Source organism: Lacerta agilis, chromosome 15, assembly GCF_009819535.1.
Source record: "Lacerta agilis isolate rLacAgi1 chromosome 15, rLacAgi1.pri, whole genome shotgun sequence".
NCBI classification, from domain to species: domain Eukaryota; kingdom Metazoa; phylum Chordata; class Lepidosauria; order Squamata; family Lacertidae; genus Lacerta; species Lacerta agilis.
Window position 1 is genome coordinate 10,570,845 of NC_046326.1, and position 19,420 is coordinate 10,590,264.

At 43.7% G+C, this 19,420-nt stretch overlaps 1 protein-coding gene across 3 annotated transcripts in view; it reads right to left on the reverse strand.

The window, feature by feature from the left end:
* The window catches only part of PKNOX2 (PBX/knotted 1 homeobox 2), a 283,944-nt gene that overhangs the window by 47,592 nt on the left and 216,932 nt on the right, over positions 1-19,420 (reverse strand). For all 3 annotated transcript variants that reach the window (XM_033172676.1, XM_033172677.1, XM_033172678.1), the window contains one exon: positions 15,396-15,584. In XM_033172676.1, coding sequence (XP_033028567.1) covers positions 15,396-15,584 — 189 coding nt within the window. The remainder of the gene's footprint in view (positions 1-15,395; positions 15,585-19,420) is intronic.

A 19,420-nucleotide genomic window follows, 5' to 3' on the forward strand; every position in this document is an offset into this window, starting at 1 on the left:
CAGCGGAGTGGAATTTTTAGCCTGCTGTATCATTTTCCAGTGGGGAGCAACCTCACCATGAGCGCAGATGATGACTCTTCTATTTCAAGCTGCTGGGATTAATTCTGAACCATGACGAATTTCACACTCTCACTTGCTCTCTCCCGTTCTCTCTCTCTCTCTCTCTTTTTTAGAAAACGCATACTTAATGCCAAGTTGCTGTGGAAAAATCCCTGACCGGAGTTTTCCAGTGTTCCTACCCAACTCCTGTGAGATGCAGGAGCCCCCTACGCAGTTGTGAGTTTTAGTCGGCGAGTTTAGCCGAAATCGGCCCCTTTGGCTTTAAAGGAAAACCCAAGAGCATCGCATTTATGAACAACCTGCACTTTGCTGATTTTCGTGCAACCTGTCCCCTTTGCACCGACACTGCTGACACTGCCTTCATGCTCACCCCCCAAACCCCCGCCTTCAGATTAGATGCGCAGGTGGAAAATTAGAGGAAGTAGAAAATGTCTCTCTTTTTCCAACGCGCACCGAGCCTACTTTGCTGTTTCACTTCCCTGGGTGTAAAAAGTCAAGAGCAAAACAGCTGCAAAACAGGCTACGTTATACAGCAGAACACTTCCATATTTTCAGTAATAATAGTAACAGTAATAGTAACAATTTATTATTTATACCCCACCCATCTGGCTGGGTTTACCCAGACACCCTGGGTGGCTTCCAACAAAATATTAAAAATACATCAAACATTAAAAACTTCCCTAAACAGGGAACATGGGATTCACTTTTAATTTTCTTCACTTCACATGCCCTTTCTGCCTATCACTCTCCTATGCTTCTCTTTCTTTGTCTGAGTTGCAGACTCCATCTCTCTCTTCTAACAAATAACAATTTCTTAAGAAAAGGAAAGAAAGAAATACACAGTGAACATGATTGTGCCACTGGAGCGACCTGCTTTAGGTTGTGTACGCAATCCAGTTTATTTATCACAATATTTTCATTCCAGCTTTTAGCTAAGGTAGACAACGAAGCCCCCCCCCCCAATTGGGCTCATCAGTTTTTCTCCATCTCTCCTAATAGTAGAACTAGGGGTCCTCCAGTGAAGCTAAATTATGGGAGATTCAGGACAGACAAAAGGAAGTTGTTCTTCCCACAACATGGGATTAAACCATGGAATTCACAAACACAGGACTGCAGTGATAGTCATCCACTCAGACAACTCTGAAAGGAGGTCCATGGATGATCGTGATGGATATTATGCTATTTCCAGTATCAGAGGCAGACTGCCCCTGAATACCAGCTGCTGGACAACTGGAGTGGGAGAGCCCTGCTATGGTCCTGTCCTGCTCGTGGACTTCGCATACGTATCTGGTTGGCCACTGTGTGAATGGAATGCTTGAGCATGGCTACATTCACAGCTTAACCCGTTTTCACAATATTACAAATCAGGATGGATGCTCAATAACTGTGGACATTTAGTTTCTAGTGTTTTCATTTTTTTCTTAAAATCCAAATAATGATATATGAGAAGTGCATGCTATTGAGCTGAGTTTTCTCAAGATATTTACAAGTATCCCAGTCAAAATAATTTCCAAATGAAGCTTTGGGTTTCTTGAAATATAACATTTAAACTGCATTAAGAGATTTGAACTTTATCGCAGTTCTCTCCTAAACAAATATTTCAGTTCAATTACTTTTGCGTACTGGACAAACTTTTTAGATGTTTGCACAGTATGTAATATTAACATGTTAGTTTTTAATCACTGAATGTTAGCCATACTCAGCTTATATCCAAGATGGACTTTCCCTGCCCTCAGGGTGATCAGCTGCTCTGTGGGAAGGATCCTGATGACTTTTAACATGTTAATATTGTTTATTGTATTTTTAAGATTTGTAATTTAGTGCTACTTGTAAACCACCTTAGAAGGATTTGTATCACGAAAAGTCATGATATAAATAATTGTAATAAATTAAAAGTCAAATAAACGTGCCTGATCAGACCTCCATTGACTCCCATCCAGCAAACATTTCCCAATCTGAAATTTGTACAAAACGTAACAAAAACAAAAACAACCCAAGCAATTCCTCCCAAGGACCCACAGAAAGGCCTTCCTGACCATTACCACAGAACCTCTAAGTGTCCCTATTTTCCAGGGACAGTCTCAGATTTACAGACAAGCATTTGTTGTTTTGCATTGTATAGTCCTTTGCCTGGGATTTTCCAAACCACTTGTAAACAAAGAAAAGAGTTCTTAGTTCAGTGCCAGGATGTCTCTCCTCAGAAAGAGTTGCTGACACACATATCCCCCCCCCCACAAGTATGTTTGTTGAACCGGTTTTAATATTTGATATTATTTATCAATCAATTTATTTATTGCATTAGCCATATAATATAAGCCGACCCAAATATAAACCGAGGCACCTAATTTTCCCACAAAAACCTGGGAAAGCTTATTGACTCGAGTATAAGCCGGTTCACCTTTGCCGCTGTGGAGGAGGAGGAGGAACGAGCAGCCCAAAAGCAGCCCTTTGGGCTGCTTCTTCCTTTTCCTCCTTTGCCAAGTTTGCATTTATGCGAGCAGTTCAGGAATGGAACAAGCTGCCTGGTGAGAGTAAAGAACCGCTGTTCTTGTACGCTTCTTCAGGAATGGTTGACTGGGGAGAGCGGGTGGCGGCACGAGCGAAGAGAAAGGGCTTCTTTCTCGCCGCCCCCATCGCCGAGGGCAGCTTTTTCAGCAAAAAAAAAATGTGCTGAAAAACTAGGCTTATACTCAGGTATATACAGTAGTAAAAGACCGGGCAGTGGCCTGGCACGATTATACAAAGAATACAACAGATACAGTTAAAACAACTGGAAGTAAAATCGTGCTGGAAAATACAAATAAAACAAAAAGCAATAGCAGGGCATGATGACAGAGTCAGGAATATACATGTCAGGAATATACATAAGACTAAGGCTAAGGGATATTATTTATTAGATAGCCGTTTTGTGTGGGTCACTGCTTTTGCTATATTTTCAAATGTATACAGTGGTACCTCTGGTTGCGAATGGGATCCGTTCCGGAGGCCCGTTCACAACATGAAAAGAGCGCAACCTGAAGCGTCGAATCTGCGCATGTGCGTGGCGCAATTCGGCGCACCTGCACATGCGTGAAGCACTGAACTTGGAAGTAACCCGTTCTGGTACTTCCGGGTTTGGCACGCACACCCGCAGCGAACGCAACCAGGTGTATGACTGTATTTATTGTTGGAATTTCAATTGATTCTGATTTCAGTTATATGAGATCGCGATGTTAAATTGTTAGAAGCCACCCCGGGTAGCACATGGGCACTAGAAGCGTGACACTGCAGCATCTAAATAAATAAATTGTAATGTAATTTATTGCGGGTGAGTTCTTATTTTGTCATCTATTTATTCGGCAGGCATATTATATTTCTTTATTTATCTGGAGTGCAAATGTGTGCTTTGCACAATAAAGAGAGTGTGATTGTGAGACGACTGTGTAGCTCAAATTGCTGAGCTGCTGGTCTCTTGGGACTGGCACGGTTTCTCATTATTCCAAGCATTTGCTCAGCACCCATCACTGGGAGTACCTCTGAAAGGTCATGTGGTTTTGAGAGGGAGTAATTAACATTTCCTAACTTTAATGATCAAATGCCCAGTGACCTCTTCAGCACTGGGATTTTAAATGACAGAAGCAGAGTAAAATCTAGCCAGGAAGCTGAGAAGCTATATATTGCCAGGTGTTCCAAAGCTCTCATTATTAGAAAAGTTACAGAGCAATCCATACTTATGACTACTCAGATGTAAGCCGCATTGATCTCAATGGGATTTACTCACACTGCTAAGTGTATACAGGCATTCCCACCCCCCTTATACGTGATTGGCTTTTGCTAGACTGCATATACGTGCGACGCTGGGAAATAATATTAAAACTCAAACCCAAAAATGGTGTGAGGTTGCTGGAGAGTCCTTGAGTCCCCGGAGCCCGAAGAGGAAATCGGTGGAGACCTGAGGTGCAGCAGGGCTTTGTTTACGCTGCTCAGTCTCTCCGCCTGACAGCAGATTTGCAGTGTAGCTCAGCAGCAGCGGCTGCTTCCCTGGGCATCCCCCAGTCTCCAGCCGACCCCAGAGCTTCAATTCTAGTTGTGGATATTTTCTGATAAAGTGTTTTTGGTATGGATTGAAGAGAGAGGGGCAGAGAGGGCATTTAAAGGGAGTTTAGAGGGTGCAATTTCACTTACGTGCATGGGGGCCCAGAATGTAACCCAGGCTTCCTCAACCTCGGCCCTCCAGATGTTTTGAGACTACAATTCCCATCATCCCTGACCACTGGTCCTGCTAGCTAGGGATCATGGGAGTTGTAGGCCAAAAACATCTGGAAGAAGAAGAAGAGTTTGGATTTGATATCCCGCTTTATCACTACCCGAAGGAGTCTCAAAGCGGCTAACATTCTCCTTTCCCTTCCTCCCCCACAGCAAACACTCTGTGAGGTGTGTGGGGCTGAGAGACTTCAAAGAAGTGCGACTAGCCCAAGGTCACCCAGCAGCTGCATGTGGAGGAGCGGAGACGCGAACCCGGTTCACCAGATTACGAGTCTACCGCTCTTAACCACTACACCACACTGGCTCTCCTCTCTGGAGGGCCAAGGTTGAGGAAGCATGATGTAACCCCTATGTAAGTGGGAAGACTGCAGCCTTGCTTTAAAATTTATTAAGCCAGTCCTGCTGTGGTGGATGATCCTGCTGTGCAGGGGCCCTGGACTTCTGCTCCATTGTTCTTCTTTAATGGCACTACTGATCTCCTCCCTATCAACTTCCAGCCACTAAGCTGAAGGTTGGAATAGAGCTGGCAGGAGCGTACAACTGATGTACAGAGTACGCCATACATCATAACACTGAGTCAGACCCTTGGCCCATCTGGCTCAGAATTATCTAATCATGCTGGCAGTAGCTCTCCGGGGTTTCAGGCAGGGAACATTACCTGGAGATGCCAGGGAGATGCTAGGGAGATCCCTTACCTGGAGATGCTAGGGATTGAAAGCAGAACTATAAAGGTGCCAGTGTGGTGCAGTGATTAAGAGCGGTAGACTCATAATCTGGGGAACCAGGTTCGTGTCTCCGCTCCTCCACATGCAGCTGCTGGGTGACCTTGGGCTAGTCACACTTCTCTGAAGTCTCTCAGCCCCACTCACCTCACAGAGTGTTTGTTGTGGGGGAGGAAGGGAAAGGAGAATGTTAACCGCTTTGAGACTCCGGGTAGTGAAAAGCGGGATATCAAATCCAAATCCAAATCCAAACTATACCTAGCTCTACCACTGAACTATGGTCCTTCCGCATGTGTAAGCAGACCTTCAAATGAATCTGATCAGGAGCAGGGATGGCACACACACACAATGCCACTTTTCTCCCTCTCCACACTGAAGGATGAGTGTTTTGGATGGCAAAATGGCATATCCCGAGATTTAGGACCTAGAAAGGAAACAGAAAATGCTGGGGCATGGAGAATGGGAGAAGGCCCCACTCGTCCGTCCTCCCAGCAGCTTGTCCTATGAGCCCACAAAGAACACTTAGCTTCAATCTAAAGCCTGCAATCGCTTTGTCTTAATGAAATGAATAGGGGTTAGCCTCTGCAGGATGTGCAAAATGGCCCAGAGTTTGGAATGATCCAAACAGAAGACGTCTGTGCAAAATGGGCAAATTCATATATATCACATTGGGTGATGTAATTCATTCAGTGTACAGGAGCTGAGATTTGTGAAGTGGACCTTGGGTTTCCTGTGAAATATGTCCCAAAAGACCTACATTGGCTCCCAGTATGTTTCCAAGCACAATTCAAAGTGTTGGTGCTGACCTTTCAAGCCCTAAACAGCCTCGGCCCAGTATACCTGAAGGAGCATCTCCACCCCCATCATTCAGCCCGGACACTGAGGTCTAGCGCCGAGGGCCTTCTGGTGGTTCCCTCCCTGCGAGAAGTGAGGTTACAGGGAACCAGGCAGAGGGCCTTCTCGGTACTGGTGCCTGCCCTGTGGAACACCCTCCTATCAGTTGTCAAGGAAATAAACAACTATCTGACTTTTAGAAGACATCTGAAGGCAACCCTGTTTAATGAAGTTTTTAATGTTTGATGTTTTGTCGTGTTTTTAATATTCTGTTGGGAGCCACCCGGAGTGGCTGGGGAATTAATAATAATAATAATAATAATAATAATAATAATAATTCTGTCCATCCACCCATCCATCAATGAATAGTCTGGCAATAAGAAATAAATCCTTCTAAAAGAAGACAACTGCTGTAGTGTAATCAGTGGCGTAGGAAGGGTGGGGCATAGTGGGCGGGCTGCCCCGGGTTCCAGGGGAGGGGGGTGACACTCCCCGGCCCCTCCCACCACTCCCCCGCCACCCAATTCCAGGCATGCGTAGTGTATCCGAGTCGGCGCTGCTGTTCCTGTGGCGAGCCGGCGAGTAAGCGGCGGCTTGTGGGGCTGCCCCGGCCGTGCTGCTTTATGGATGGGGCAGCCCCACGAGCTGGCAAGTGAGTGGCGGCTCGTGGGGCTGTCCCGGCCATCCATAAAGCAGCACAGCCGGGGCAGCCCCACAAGCCGCCGCTTGCTCGCGAGCTCACCGCGGGAGCAGCAGAAATTCCGGGCATGCGTAGTGCAGCTGACGTGCGTCATGATGTCACAGCGCATGCGTCGTGACGCCCCACCCCAGGGGGTGCCTCCACTCTGCTGCCACGGGTGGCGGAGAGGCTTCCTCCGCCACTGAGTGTAATGATGAAAGCATCAGTGTGTATATCCTACTCCTCACCCAGGTCTCCAATTAAGCCCCTTGTATAGTTGAGACTATGCAGGCTGCTTCCTTGCTGCATTAGACAGGACTAGAGTGCAGCGCACTTGGAATCATGGCTAATCCAGCCCTGTGCTTTAGACATACAGACAAAATGCCTATTTATATGATGATGAAAGCTGATGTTGTTAAGCAGGGGGGGAAACACCTCCTACATTTCTGTAGGGACAGTAGCGTCAAATATTACAGAATGGATGAAAACATCACAAGGTGGCTCAAGATATAAATCCAAGATATTTATAGAACGATCCTGCTGCTCCAGCTCAATCATTTCCATCTAAGTCAAGAATCTTTAGCTGTGCTAAGAAGCTAGAATTCCTCCCATTATACACAGGGGAAAACAAAAAATCACCTTGACACTATCCTAAATTCTATGCATTGATCACAGATATCTAGCTGGTCCTTATGAACTTTTAATGTTCTATTAGGCTAGATTAACTCTTTCATTTTATTTATTTGAGGCTCTCCTAGCCCACTCTTCATTAAATCCAATCCAAGAGTGGAGCATAACACAACTCACAAAACATAATAAAACCTCATTATATATAAAATGAATATAACCTTAAAAGAACAACAGCAGAACGTTCAGCAAGGGCGGGGCTCATCTCCAACAATAACCATTTAGCTGAAAGCCTGAGAGAGTGAATAAATAAATAAATATGTTTATAACTGGTGCCAACAACTCCACCAGGGTCTTCATATCTCCTCCTTCTCCCCTTCATCTGAGAGCTGAATTTCAAACACAGCAGTTGCTGGACTAAACTAAACTGGCTTTTAAACTCAGTAAGTATTCTGGGTTGCAATCCATCCTCACTAAAAGCAGTGGGGTTTATTGCCTTCACTGGGCTAGCAATAAATAACAGTCAGTGATACTGTTAAATCCACCAGCATCCTTGTGCAAACTTCCTGTAGTCTCTCTGGCTTGAATTTGCATGGACTGCCCAGGTATTCCTTCCTTCCTTCCTTCCTTCCTTCCTTCCTTCCTTCCTTCCTTCCTTCCTTCCTTCTTCCTCCCAGTATTTTCCAGCTGACTTTATAAAGCAGAGATGGGGAACCAGTGGCCCTCCAAAAGTTTCTGGATTCCATCTCTCAACAACTCCACAGCCAGCATGGCCAGTGGTCAACGGATGATGGGAGATGTAGTCCAGGAAATCTGGAAGGCCGCAGGTTAGCACCCAACTGGCAATTATTGATGAAATAAGGAGGGGAGGCTACAGTCAAAGGAGAATTTCTGTCAATACCTAGGAAACCCAAGTGAAGTCAACTCACTGGGGCATTAGTATTTTACAGACTATTACAATTTTACTAGTTTCTGTCCTTCCCAAAAGAAATGTTGGCAAAAGCAATTTTACATTCTGTTCCAAATCAGCTGTAATGGGCCCCAATCTTTATTAGGGCCCAGTGAAATGTCATAAAATGAGCCGGCTTTTGATTTCACCAGAAACTTTTCCTCAGACTGAACTTTAAGAAGAAGAAAAATCCAGGAAGAAAGAATGGGACAGGGAGAAACATATCATGAAAATAAAATTGGTGGGCATCAAAAGTGTAGTTTGTAACAATCTTAAGAGCGAATTGGAGAAGGTGCTTCTCTTAACCATACCTGATGCACAGAGTTCATAGGAGCTCACCAATTACTATTAGCAAGCCCCTTTCCCTTGGACCGAGAGTGGAGGTCCTGGATCTGGTATTGAGCCAAAATAAATAAATAAAAAATATTCGCATGGAAATAATGACAAGAGCCATAATTTGGATTAAACTCAGAAGTGTGTGGCAGCTCAGTCTCCTGATGAGGAGCTCACTACTAACAGTCCCCGCCTGCTCTCCCTTCTTAGACTGCTTTATCTCTAAAGCAGTATTGGGGAAGAAGAAGAAGAAGAAGAAGAAGAAGAAGAAGAAGAAGAAGAAGAAAGCTATTTTCTTTACTCTCTCACACTCCCTCTCTATCCAGGCAAGAAAGAAGCATGATCAGAGTTCAAGGACAAATTCCAGCCAGGCAAAAACACTCAAAGAGGGTGCAAAGCAAAGCTGGTGAAGCGTGTGGTTTAAGAAGGGGTGTGTCCTGGGGAGAGCCCCAAGGTCCAGATAGAGTGGTCTGATGGGGTACACTGGCCACCTGGGTTTGAGGGTCCCCATCCCTAGGAAGATTATTTATTTGTTTATATCCAGGGCATTTTTTTTCAGCCAAGACTCAGTTCCAGCACCTCTCAGGGGGGCACCATTTCCATTATAAGAGAACAAGGGAAGAAGAAGAAGAAGAAGAGGAGGAGGAGGAGGAGGAGTTTGGATTTGATATCCCGCTTTTCACTACCCGAAGGAGTCTCAAAGCGGCTAACATTCTCCTTTCCCTTCCTCCCCCACGACAAACACTCTGTGAGGTGAGTGGGGCTGAGAGACTTCCAAGAAGGGTGACTAGCCCAAGGTCACCCAGCAGCTGCATGTGGAGGAGCGGGGACGCGAACCCGGTTCACTAGATTACAAGTCTACCGCTCTTCACCACCACACCACACTGGCTCCACACAGACAGCCTGTCAAACAGAGAACTGTTCCTCTGCAAAGTAGGACACAAGGCCACCCCAACCTCAGCTTGGGTTGCTAAGTTTACATTCCTGTTTTGCCTGCCTCCATCAAACGCCATGCAGAGAAGATGCTCCACTGTTTGTTCCTTGATTAGATGGAGGATGATGCCCCCTCTCAAACTCCAACAACACGTCACCTTTGCGTAAGTCGATGCTTTTAAAACTAATTTTAACAGAAACGTGTGAACTTCTCCCCCAGCAGATAGTGGAATGTGCATCCTAGCAGCCTTGCAAAGGAAGGAGAGCTAAACCATTCCTTTATGGTAGAATTCCTTGTGAAAATGTCAGGTTGAGGAAAAAGGGAGCGGGGATTGGGGGGGGGGGGCTGTTCAGTGCCTCTCCAAGGACCCGATTATTTCCAAAGACTTGTGCTAATTTTCTGATATGATCCTCACATCTTTGTGAGGCGCTAAATCCTCATTACTTTTCCTGACCGATGCATTCTAATTAGATCAACACTTAAAAAAAAATTCACAATAGCCACAGGACGGCTTTCCATCTCATTAACTCCTCACATATTATTTTCATGAAAATTACTGATAAAAATGTGCATCTCCATTTGCTGGGACTTGGAGCCTTGTCAGCTCATATCTAACATCTCTCTCATCGCCCTGGATGCGAGGCGTTGCCATGGCGACTCGCAATAATAGAAACTAATAAATTACAAACGAGATGCTCGTTGAGCAATTATTGTTCTCCTTTATGCAAGTTTCTTGCTAATTTTGATCATAAGGGAAACTACAATAAAGCAGTGAAGGAATATTAAGTCCATTCCTAGAGAATATTTGAAAACACAGACAGGCTGGGGTTGTGGGGGGAGGGGTTCTTGTTTTTGTTTTTAGATCAATGATTAAGTGATTTAGATATTTCAGTATATCTAAATAGGAAATAAACTTTTATAAAATCTCATCGCCTCTCCTTTTTTCCTCCTGCCAGAAACACTTTGGCATTGGGACACCATTGCCTTCATGCCGTGTGTGGATCTGCTCCACTGAAAGATGGATTTTAGATTATCACCTTAGATGCCCTAAGCTGCATTGAGCATCTCTGAAATAATACTCCACGGACAGACATCATCACCTGGCAAAGGCAAATGAGTGTTTGTGTCGCGCTTCTGTGCTAAGGCGAGGCGGAACTCAGGCTGGGTACCAGGCAGGTTGAGGCAATGCTAGGTGTAGGATGGATCAGGCTGAACTCTGAAACCACAAAGCTGCAGGGAACACACTGAGTCTCAGACCTATATGGCAGCAGCACAGCTGCCTCCTCTTTACCAGATGCACCTGAACTTATAGGTGTTGCATTGATTAAAGGGGCCCATCCCTCTTCATTAGTCTCTTACTGACACTGAGCAGGGGAAATCTCTAGATGCACTGAGTCCTGCATGGAGCCTTCCAAGACTGAGGATGGAAGTGCCACATCCTCTGGCTGGGGCTGGGGCTGGGGCTGGGGCTGGGGCTGGGGCTGGGGCTGGGGCTGGGGCTGGGGCTGGGGCTGGGGCTGGGGGGGGGCAGAAGGGGCACAGGCTCCTCAGGTAAGTAATGCTTCTGAGGTGGGACTTGCGTGCCCCTCCCCTTCTGTATTGAAGTCTTCTTTGCCTGAAGAGGCCTCCGACTCCTAGTCCTTGATAGTTTGGTCCATATAACTAGAAGGCTTAGAGCATGGGTAGGCAAACTAAGGCCTGGGGATACGGCCCAATCGCCTTCTAAATCCAGCCCACGAACGGTCTGGGATTCAGTGTGTTTTTACATGAGTAGAATGTGTGCTGAGGAGGTAAAATGCTGAGCTTTTTTTAGGGGAGCCGCAGTTATTCAGCTTCTTTGGGGGGAGCCAATGATCTACCAGTGATCTACCGCAGACATTCAATGTAGATCACGAGCTAGGTATGCCTGCTAGTGCTATACAGCAAGTGTGAGTAGATCCCAGTGCTGGAGCGAGGGGTTGACACACCTTATGTGTCTGGCATTGGGATTGGACTACATAAGTGCTTCAGTCTGCAGAGTTTTCTCTTGGAGAGAAATTAGAGATACTGTATTTTGGGATAGCTACATTTACAAACGGCACTCAATAGATAGATTGCTGGATTTAAGCAAGAAGGAAAAACAACGGGATATTCATGAATTGCTACTGCATGTGCCTTAAAAGTATATTCATCTCTCCAAGCTGTTCTCTCACTGTGCTGTTTTGGTTTTTTCCAAGAGGAACGTAAAGGGTAGAAAGGAAAGTTTGTTGTGTGTTTTTTTCTGCTCCTGAAGCAATTCTTTTCTTGCCAGTAAAACGTAACAAGAGATTTATTCGTATCTCCAGGGCTGAGAAATGAAACGCTGAAAAGCAAATTTTCTGCTTTGGAATGCACAGGTACGTTTAGATTAAAAAAAAAAAAATCTCAGGAAAATGAAGCGCCATTTTTTTTTTTTTTACTGCAGCAAGACTTTTCTTTAAAAAGATTTTTTAAAGCAGCTTTTGTTTTTGCCAAGTGTGGGGGAGAGAGCAGCTTTATTCTGTGATCTTGCACATAATAGTCTAGGAGTACATCCACTGTAGGAGCAAATATAAGAACAAAATAAAAAAAAAGGACGGCAACTTTACAGCTTGATCCTATGCATGTTTACTCAGAAGTAAGACCCGCTGTGCACATATGGGCTTACTCGCATGTCAGGGTGCACAGGTTTTCAGCCTGGGTTTTTGAATTTCCGAAATGTTGCCTCGACATGCTCCCCTACATGCCACACACACACACTTCGGCAATCTTGCATTAAAATGCACACACAAGGTGCAAATGTGCCACCAACCACATTATGTATTTGGGAGTAGCTTTGTTTGCGCACCTTTTAGCACAGACTTCGTAGTGTCTGTTTCCTCAGCCACATGACTTCTAAATTGCAATAATGGCATTGCGTCAATGTGAAGTAGGAGGAAGAAAGACTTCCTGGCATGTAGCTCATGACAAATTACCCCAAGAGAATGTGGTCCTCTTTGCCGGGTTGAGGGAATACTACGCCTGGTATAGAAGGAACAGCCCCAAAATTATAATGCAAAAATAATGATAGACATTCAATAGTGCTCCTCTTTAGGACTGAATACAAGGACAGGTATCTGCATATCCACCAGATCGTTCAAATTAAGCTACTGCATTTCTGGGAGCTATGATTTGAATTAAAAAGGGCTGTTTCCCCCATTACATGCCTCATTAACCATACTTGTAAGCAAGTCAGAAATAAGGCAGCATTCATGGGTTGACTTATAAAAGCATCGGAGTAAACGGTACTCAGGAGCAGAGAGGTGAGTTCGAGCTTTCATAATGAGAACATTCAGGTGATACCAAGAATATCAGGATTATAGCCAATATTTGTGGAGGGACCATCAGAGCAAGTGCTTCAGATGCAGAAGGGCCCCGGGTTCAATCTTCAGCTGTTGTTCTTTGAAAGCATCAGATAGCAGGTGGTGGGAAAGACTTCAGGTATAATCTGACCTGATAGGAATTAGATTCCCATGTTCAACTAAAATTCCGCTAAAAGCACTGCAGTACAGATTGCTATGGGCAGATGGGGCTCATCAACCTGGGAAGGTAGACTATTTAGGAGAAGGAAACTCTGATTCTAAACCTCCTCTGCCTTGGGGCTATACTGATTCCCGAGAAAGAGTTTGGGAGTAAACCCCTTGGAAAAATCCATACCTACTGCCTTGCAGGACATCTTCAGGAGAAGAAAAACCTAAGGAGCAAACCCTACACAAATCCAGACTGGAGTCCCTAAGGCAGTTGGATGGTGTCTCTGCAGCCAAGCTGATGCCAAGCATATTGCTCTGCTTTCCTTTGGGGGGTCTTGTTGTCTGGGCAGCCCAGGAACCCCAGACACACTGCCCAGACTTGTGCCCCAGAAAGGTCACATTGGTGCTGCTAACGCAGCAAAATAAAATAAAATAAAATAAAATAAAATAAAATAAAATAAAATAAAATAAAATAAAATAAAATAAAATAAAATAAAATAAAATAAAATAAAATAAAATAAAATAAAATAAAATAAAATAAAAATGCAGGAAGCAACAGTTATGAATGACCAATCTCTACAGCCCCAGCAGGTGCTGTGATTCTGCGGTGATTTGACTTCACCTTCAGAGGCGCACTCCATTGCCTCTTGAGACGGGCAAATGCCAGCAACAACAGCTAGTACAGGGAAGTCCTGTTTAGAAGTGCTCACACGCAGTGCTTTTTTCTGGGGGTACGCATACCCCTAAACATTTTGTGAATCTAAGTTTGGCCTCATTGAGGGGCAGTATTTCAATATGAGTAGGAAAATGAGAGTACCCCTAAACATTTCTTTTAGGGGGGGGGGAAGCACTGCTCACATGTCAAAACAACATATGAGTGAGGAGCCAGGCTCTGTTGATTAACTTAGCCGCAATCCCATGCACACCAGCTTTCTCCCCCTGACACCAGTGCATTTCCCTGAATCTGTATCTGTGGGCAGGATGGCAGGGGTGCACACACAAACACTTCTCCCAACATCCCTATGCATGCCACTCTGCATGCTCAGTCTCTGGCTATCTCGACATTCAGGAGGACAGATCTGCAAGATAGCTTCCAACTTGTGTTCTCTTGAACACGGGTGGAACCTTCCATGCGATTGCTCGCATTTCAGCAAATATGAGTAGACGCTTCCTGCAGATGCTTCCTGCTCAACAGGGGGAAACTCAAGATTGAGGGGAGGTGTAACCTGCTCCAGGATGTAGCAGCCAGGGCTTGTGTGCAGCCCCCTACCTCTGCCCAGACTTTGAGTGTTCACATGTTCAAGTGAATCCCTAAATAAACCAATGCCGTATGTGCCCAGATTTTCTCTCTGCACACATCTGCAAGCTGGTCTGCATACTGTTGGTGGTGAAGCTTTGTTCTCTGATTGCATGCTAATTCAACATGTGAGCGAGCGTTCCTTCCGAACAGGGCTATCTATGCACAGGCAAACCTTTTAAGAACCACAGCAGCCAAAGCAGAATAGGGAATGGCTCATATAATGTTGACACTGTGAAAAATCGTACCGAAACATGACAGTGCTGAAATGAAGGGTCGTATTGCACTAATGTTTGTCAAGGATGAGCATTAGTTCAAGGGAATCCCCCCCTCCTCCATGGATGTCCCATGCTATCCCCAAATTAGCGGAATTAGCGGAACCCCATGAACATATTTAGTGGGTGCACAGAGAGAGGATAGGGGAAGCTGAATACAACCAGAAATGGCACATCGTAGGAGATCACCCCGTCCAATTTTTTAATCCATATCCTGGGTTCACAAGCCCCATGGGACAGAGGTGGACAAACGTGGGTTCTAATCCTCCCCCCTTTTTTCTGCTACAATCCCCCAACCCACCAAACAGAGCCATACACTTAGAAAATTCTGAGTCCAGGAATTTGTTTGGGGCACCACAACTGTAGCTACTTTGCAGTCCTCTTACTGAAATACCCATTCTACCAGCAGATCTTAATCTAACGCCTGCCAACCTCAATTATAGTTAATTCTGAGATTCTCTGCTTTTCTCCTCTTTTAAAGTAACTTTGGTTTGGGAAGTTCTGCCGGAAGGAGGCTGGGTGAAGTCTCAGAAGCTGTGGGATAAGGCTCGCGACTCAATAGGATTTCCTGTGATCAGGGGAAAGTGCTTCAGTGCCCCTTCCATTGACTATCAGAAACAGAATCAATCCTCAGTCGTAGTTACCCGATAATGCTGCTCAGGCCAGTGGATGCTATCTATACAGGTTGCATAAATCAGTTTTCCTTTGAGTAGGATTTGGCTCACCCTGGTGCAGAGTTTGAAATACAATAGCTTCATCTCTTTGATGCCTGGAGATATCCACGTTTCTCTAAGATCTTTTGCCAGTCCACGAAAGAAAATAAAAAATGAAACAAATGCTAACTTTTCTACATTAGAAAATACGAAACAGCTTGAAGAAACTCTGAAATTCTTCAAGGAGGCATGTTACATTGAACATTTTTTTCAACTATTACCTGTGTGTGTAGGTTTATGGAGGAGTGGTTTGGGGAGTAAGGCCCCCCAAGGTCATTCCTGAGTAGGTTGTCGCTGTGCATCTTAGTTTTGAGGCAGGTGATGTAACGGTTACAAAAGTCCTTGCACAATTCATTCACTTTCTCCAGCTCCAGGAGGTGAATTCTCAGGACCTGAATGGCTTTCACCATCTAGGGATGAAGAAACCCAAGAGAGCAGAGGGTCAGTCCAGCGACAGAAAGCATTCACCATCACATTCAAAAGATAAACGTAGCAACCAGGGTTGCCAAAACGTATCCATTCATTGGCTGCGTGAAACAGTTGAAATATTCTTATGGATTAACAAGCCTCCTGCCTGATTAATTGCCTAGCAAATGTAATTTATTTATTTCCACAACGCAAGCACTGTTAGAAACTGAAAAAAAGACAAGCACCGTCTTAGAATAGGTTTCCCCTCCCATGAGCGTGATAAAATGCATCTTAAATGAAGAGGAATATTGAGGCACCTCAGTGTGTCATCTTAAACCAAAGTATATAATTTTCTTTATAACTATTTTTTTCATAGGCGAATTGAACAAAACTCTTGGTTATCAACCAATGTTTATTTAACCCAGTGGCAGCCCTACTAGTGACCTAAACATATACTAACAATGATTTAAAAATAATTTTATACCGTAAGTTGTGTTTCCTGGCTTTTTATGTTTTGTGGTATTTTATGCATTGTGACTTGCCATTATTTTTACTGTTTAGTAATTCTTTATTGTAACTGACGGTAGTAAACTGTTTAATTATTACTTGCTGAGATTTAATTTCACTGTTTACTGTTACAGACGTACCTCGGAAGTCGAACGGAATCCATTCTGGAAGTCCGTTTGACTTCCAAAAAGTTTGGAAACCAAGGCACGGTTTCCGATTGGTTCCCAATTGCGCAAGGCATGCCGGAAACAATAGCGGAAGCCGTGCTATACGTTTGGATTCCAAAAAAAGTTTGAAAACCAGAACACTCACTTCTGGTTTTTGGTCGTTCGAGAGCCAGAACGGTCGACTCCCAAGGCATTCGGAAGCCGAGGTACGACTATATTTTTAAATGGATTGCTGAATATTGCTTTATTTGATATAAGTTATTTTAAAGATATTCTGACCTTTTTTGTATTGAATCAGATTGCTACTATTAATGTTTGATGTTTTATTATGTTTTTATATGTGTTGGAAGCTGCCCAGAATGGCTGGGGCAACCCAGCCAGTTGGGCGGGATATTTTTTTAAAAAATATTATTATATTATGATGATTATAAAATCAGTGAACCAGGAGTGGGGAAATCTGTGGCCATCCAGATGCCTTTGGATTCCAACTCCCATAATCTCTGACCATTGGTCATGCTGGCTAGGGCTGATGGGAGTTGGAACCCAACATCTGAATGGCCACAGGTTATCCATACCTGCTGTAAGGTATGCAGAAAGTTTCTAGTTTTCATAGCGATTTAAAATTCTGGCATATCCCTTCCTCACCGATATTTAATGTTTGTGACTCTAGATTTGGTGAAATGCAGCACAGCCATACTTAGAAAGACAGTGAACTCCAGAAGCTAGAACTCATAAAATACTAGTTACAGGTAGGTAGCCGTGTTGGTCTGCCATAGTCAAAACAAAATAAAAAATAAAAAAATCCTTCCAGTAGCACCTTAGAGACCAACTAAGTTTGTTCTTGGTATGAGCTTTCGTGTGTTGGTCTCTAAGGTGCTACTGGAAGGATTTTTTTTAATTTTTTAATTCTGTTCATAAAATACTAGTCCACTAAAAGGTGCTTTTGAATTCTGGTGCTGGAGGAGATTCTTGAGAGTCCCATGGACTGCAAGAAGATCAAACCTATCCATTCTGAAGGAAATCAGCCCTGAGTGCTCACTGGAAGGACAGATCCTGAAGCTGAGGCTCCAAGACTATGGCCACCTCATGAGAAGAGAAGACTTCCTGGAAAAGACCCTGATGCTGGGAAAGATGGAGGACACAAGAAGAAGGGGATGACAGAGGACGAGATGGTTGGACAGTGTTCTCGAAGCTACCAACATGAGTCTGACCAAACTGGGGGAGGCAGTGGAAGACAGGAGTGCCTGGCGTCCTCTGGTCCAGAGGGTCACGAAGAGTCGGACACGACTAAACGACTAAACAACAAAACGTACCATGAGAGAACATGTCTAACAGTGCTTGTAAAAGATGTCTAGTGTTTGGCAACTCTCTAGGGCGAGGGAGTTCCATGGCTGCAAGACAACCAAAGAATAATATTCATACTATCCATCCTATGCCCTTTTAAAATGTGTTTTTTGGGGGTGGGTGGGTTATTGGGTTGTCGTTTTTATTTTGATTATATATTTTGTGGTTTTATATTTTGATTCTGTTCTGTGAACCGCCCTGAGACTTTCAGGTATAGGGCGGTATATAAACTCAATAAAGAAAATAAAAATAACATACTATCTACAGTTGGAAAGTCTCTGAGAATACAGATGCTGCTTTCAATGAAACTCAGTTAGGATTGAATTTGGTTGGTTTGAGTCAACTCCTTGAAGCCACTCTTAAGAGCGCAGCCAAGATGTGCACAAGAGCAATCTAATCCATTCTCAGCAGTAGATTACAAGCATAGGTACAGTCACTGAAAAGGCTATAGATTGTATCCAAAGCTAGTTCTAGTCAGTAGATCTACTGAAGTTAATCTACATGGCTAACTTAGGTTCATTAATGTCAATGGGTCTACACTGAATATAACTTAGCTGCAGGTAGGTGGCCGTGTTGGTCTGACACAGTGTGTATCTATCTATCTATCTATCTATCTATCTATCTATCTATCTATCTATCTATCTACACATATACATATATAAATTGGTATCTGAAGAAGTGTGCATGCACATGAAAGCTTATACCAAGAACAAACTTAGTTGGTCTCTAAGGTGCCACTGGACATTTTTTTAATACATCTATAATGTTTCAAAAAGGAAAAGGGGGCATTTCTTTATTAGCAGCAGTTTTAGGGAAAGAAGCTGTTTGATATGATTTGATCCAAGAATAATTTGTTAAGATATGAAGAATAATTTGTTAAGATATGTTAATAATATGTTAAGATATAAAGAACAATATGCTTTGTTATTAACTATATGAAGTTACAATATGATTTGATTTTATACAAGATAAGGAGTGAAATATTATTGTAAACCAAAAAATAAGACTTTTTGAAGAATGTTTAGTTTTGAATTTTTAAGTGAATTTAATTTTAGAGATATGAAGTTATTAAAGTAAATTTGGAATAGGAGCCGAAGGAGAGAAAACAGGGGAAGTCAATAATGATGATTTGACCAAGAACTTTTTTTTAAAAAACAAGAAGAAGAATCGTTGGTGTGTTTGTATTTGTTTAGTCATAGTGGTGGGTAAGTGTTGGGGTTAATGTTGGTGAAGGTGATGGAGTGTTTTGTGTTATGGAAAAACCAATAAATTCTTTATAAAAAACAAAACAAAAAGGAAAAGGGGGCATTTGAAGGGCAACAAAAACTGGAAGTGATTTAAAATTTTAAAATAAATTTTGGACGAATCTCAGGGGACTACAAAAGCCTCCTGGAGGATTTACATGTTCAGTCATCCCTGGTTTAAACAAGTAAGAGCAGGACAGAATCAAACCACGGATTCTGACTCCAGCTGGCTCCTAAACTATAGCTTCAACCAACCAGGCTTCCTTTCTCGAGTTTGGACATATTGGGGGAATTGCACTTAAATTCCAGTTTAAAACTGGAAGCAAATATGTTTGGCGTGCAAAAGAGAAGGAAAGGGGAGCAGAGAGCATGCTGTTTCATGGCTCCCTTGTGGGGCAGGCAACCATGGTTTTCCATTGATCTGAACCAGGTATTGCATCAGTGTTTTAAAATGGATGCTTCTGTCACCTAAGCAGGCCCAAAACACCAGAAGCTCCATTTGCAAAACTCAGCATTTCGCTCCCGGAGTGCTTTTGGGACCCAGCTGTAAGTGTTCTATGCAAAAGCGTCCCTGAT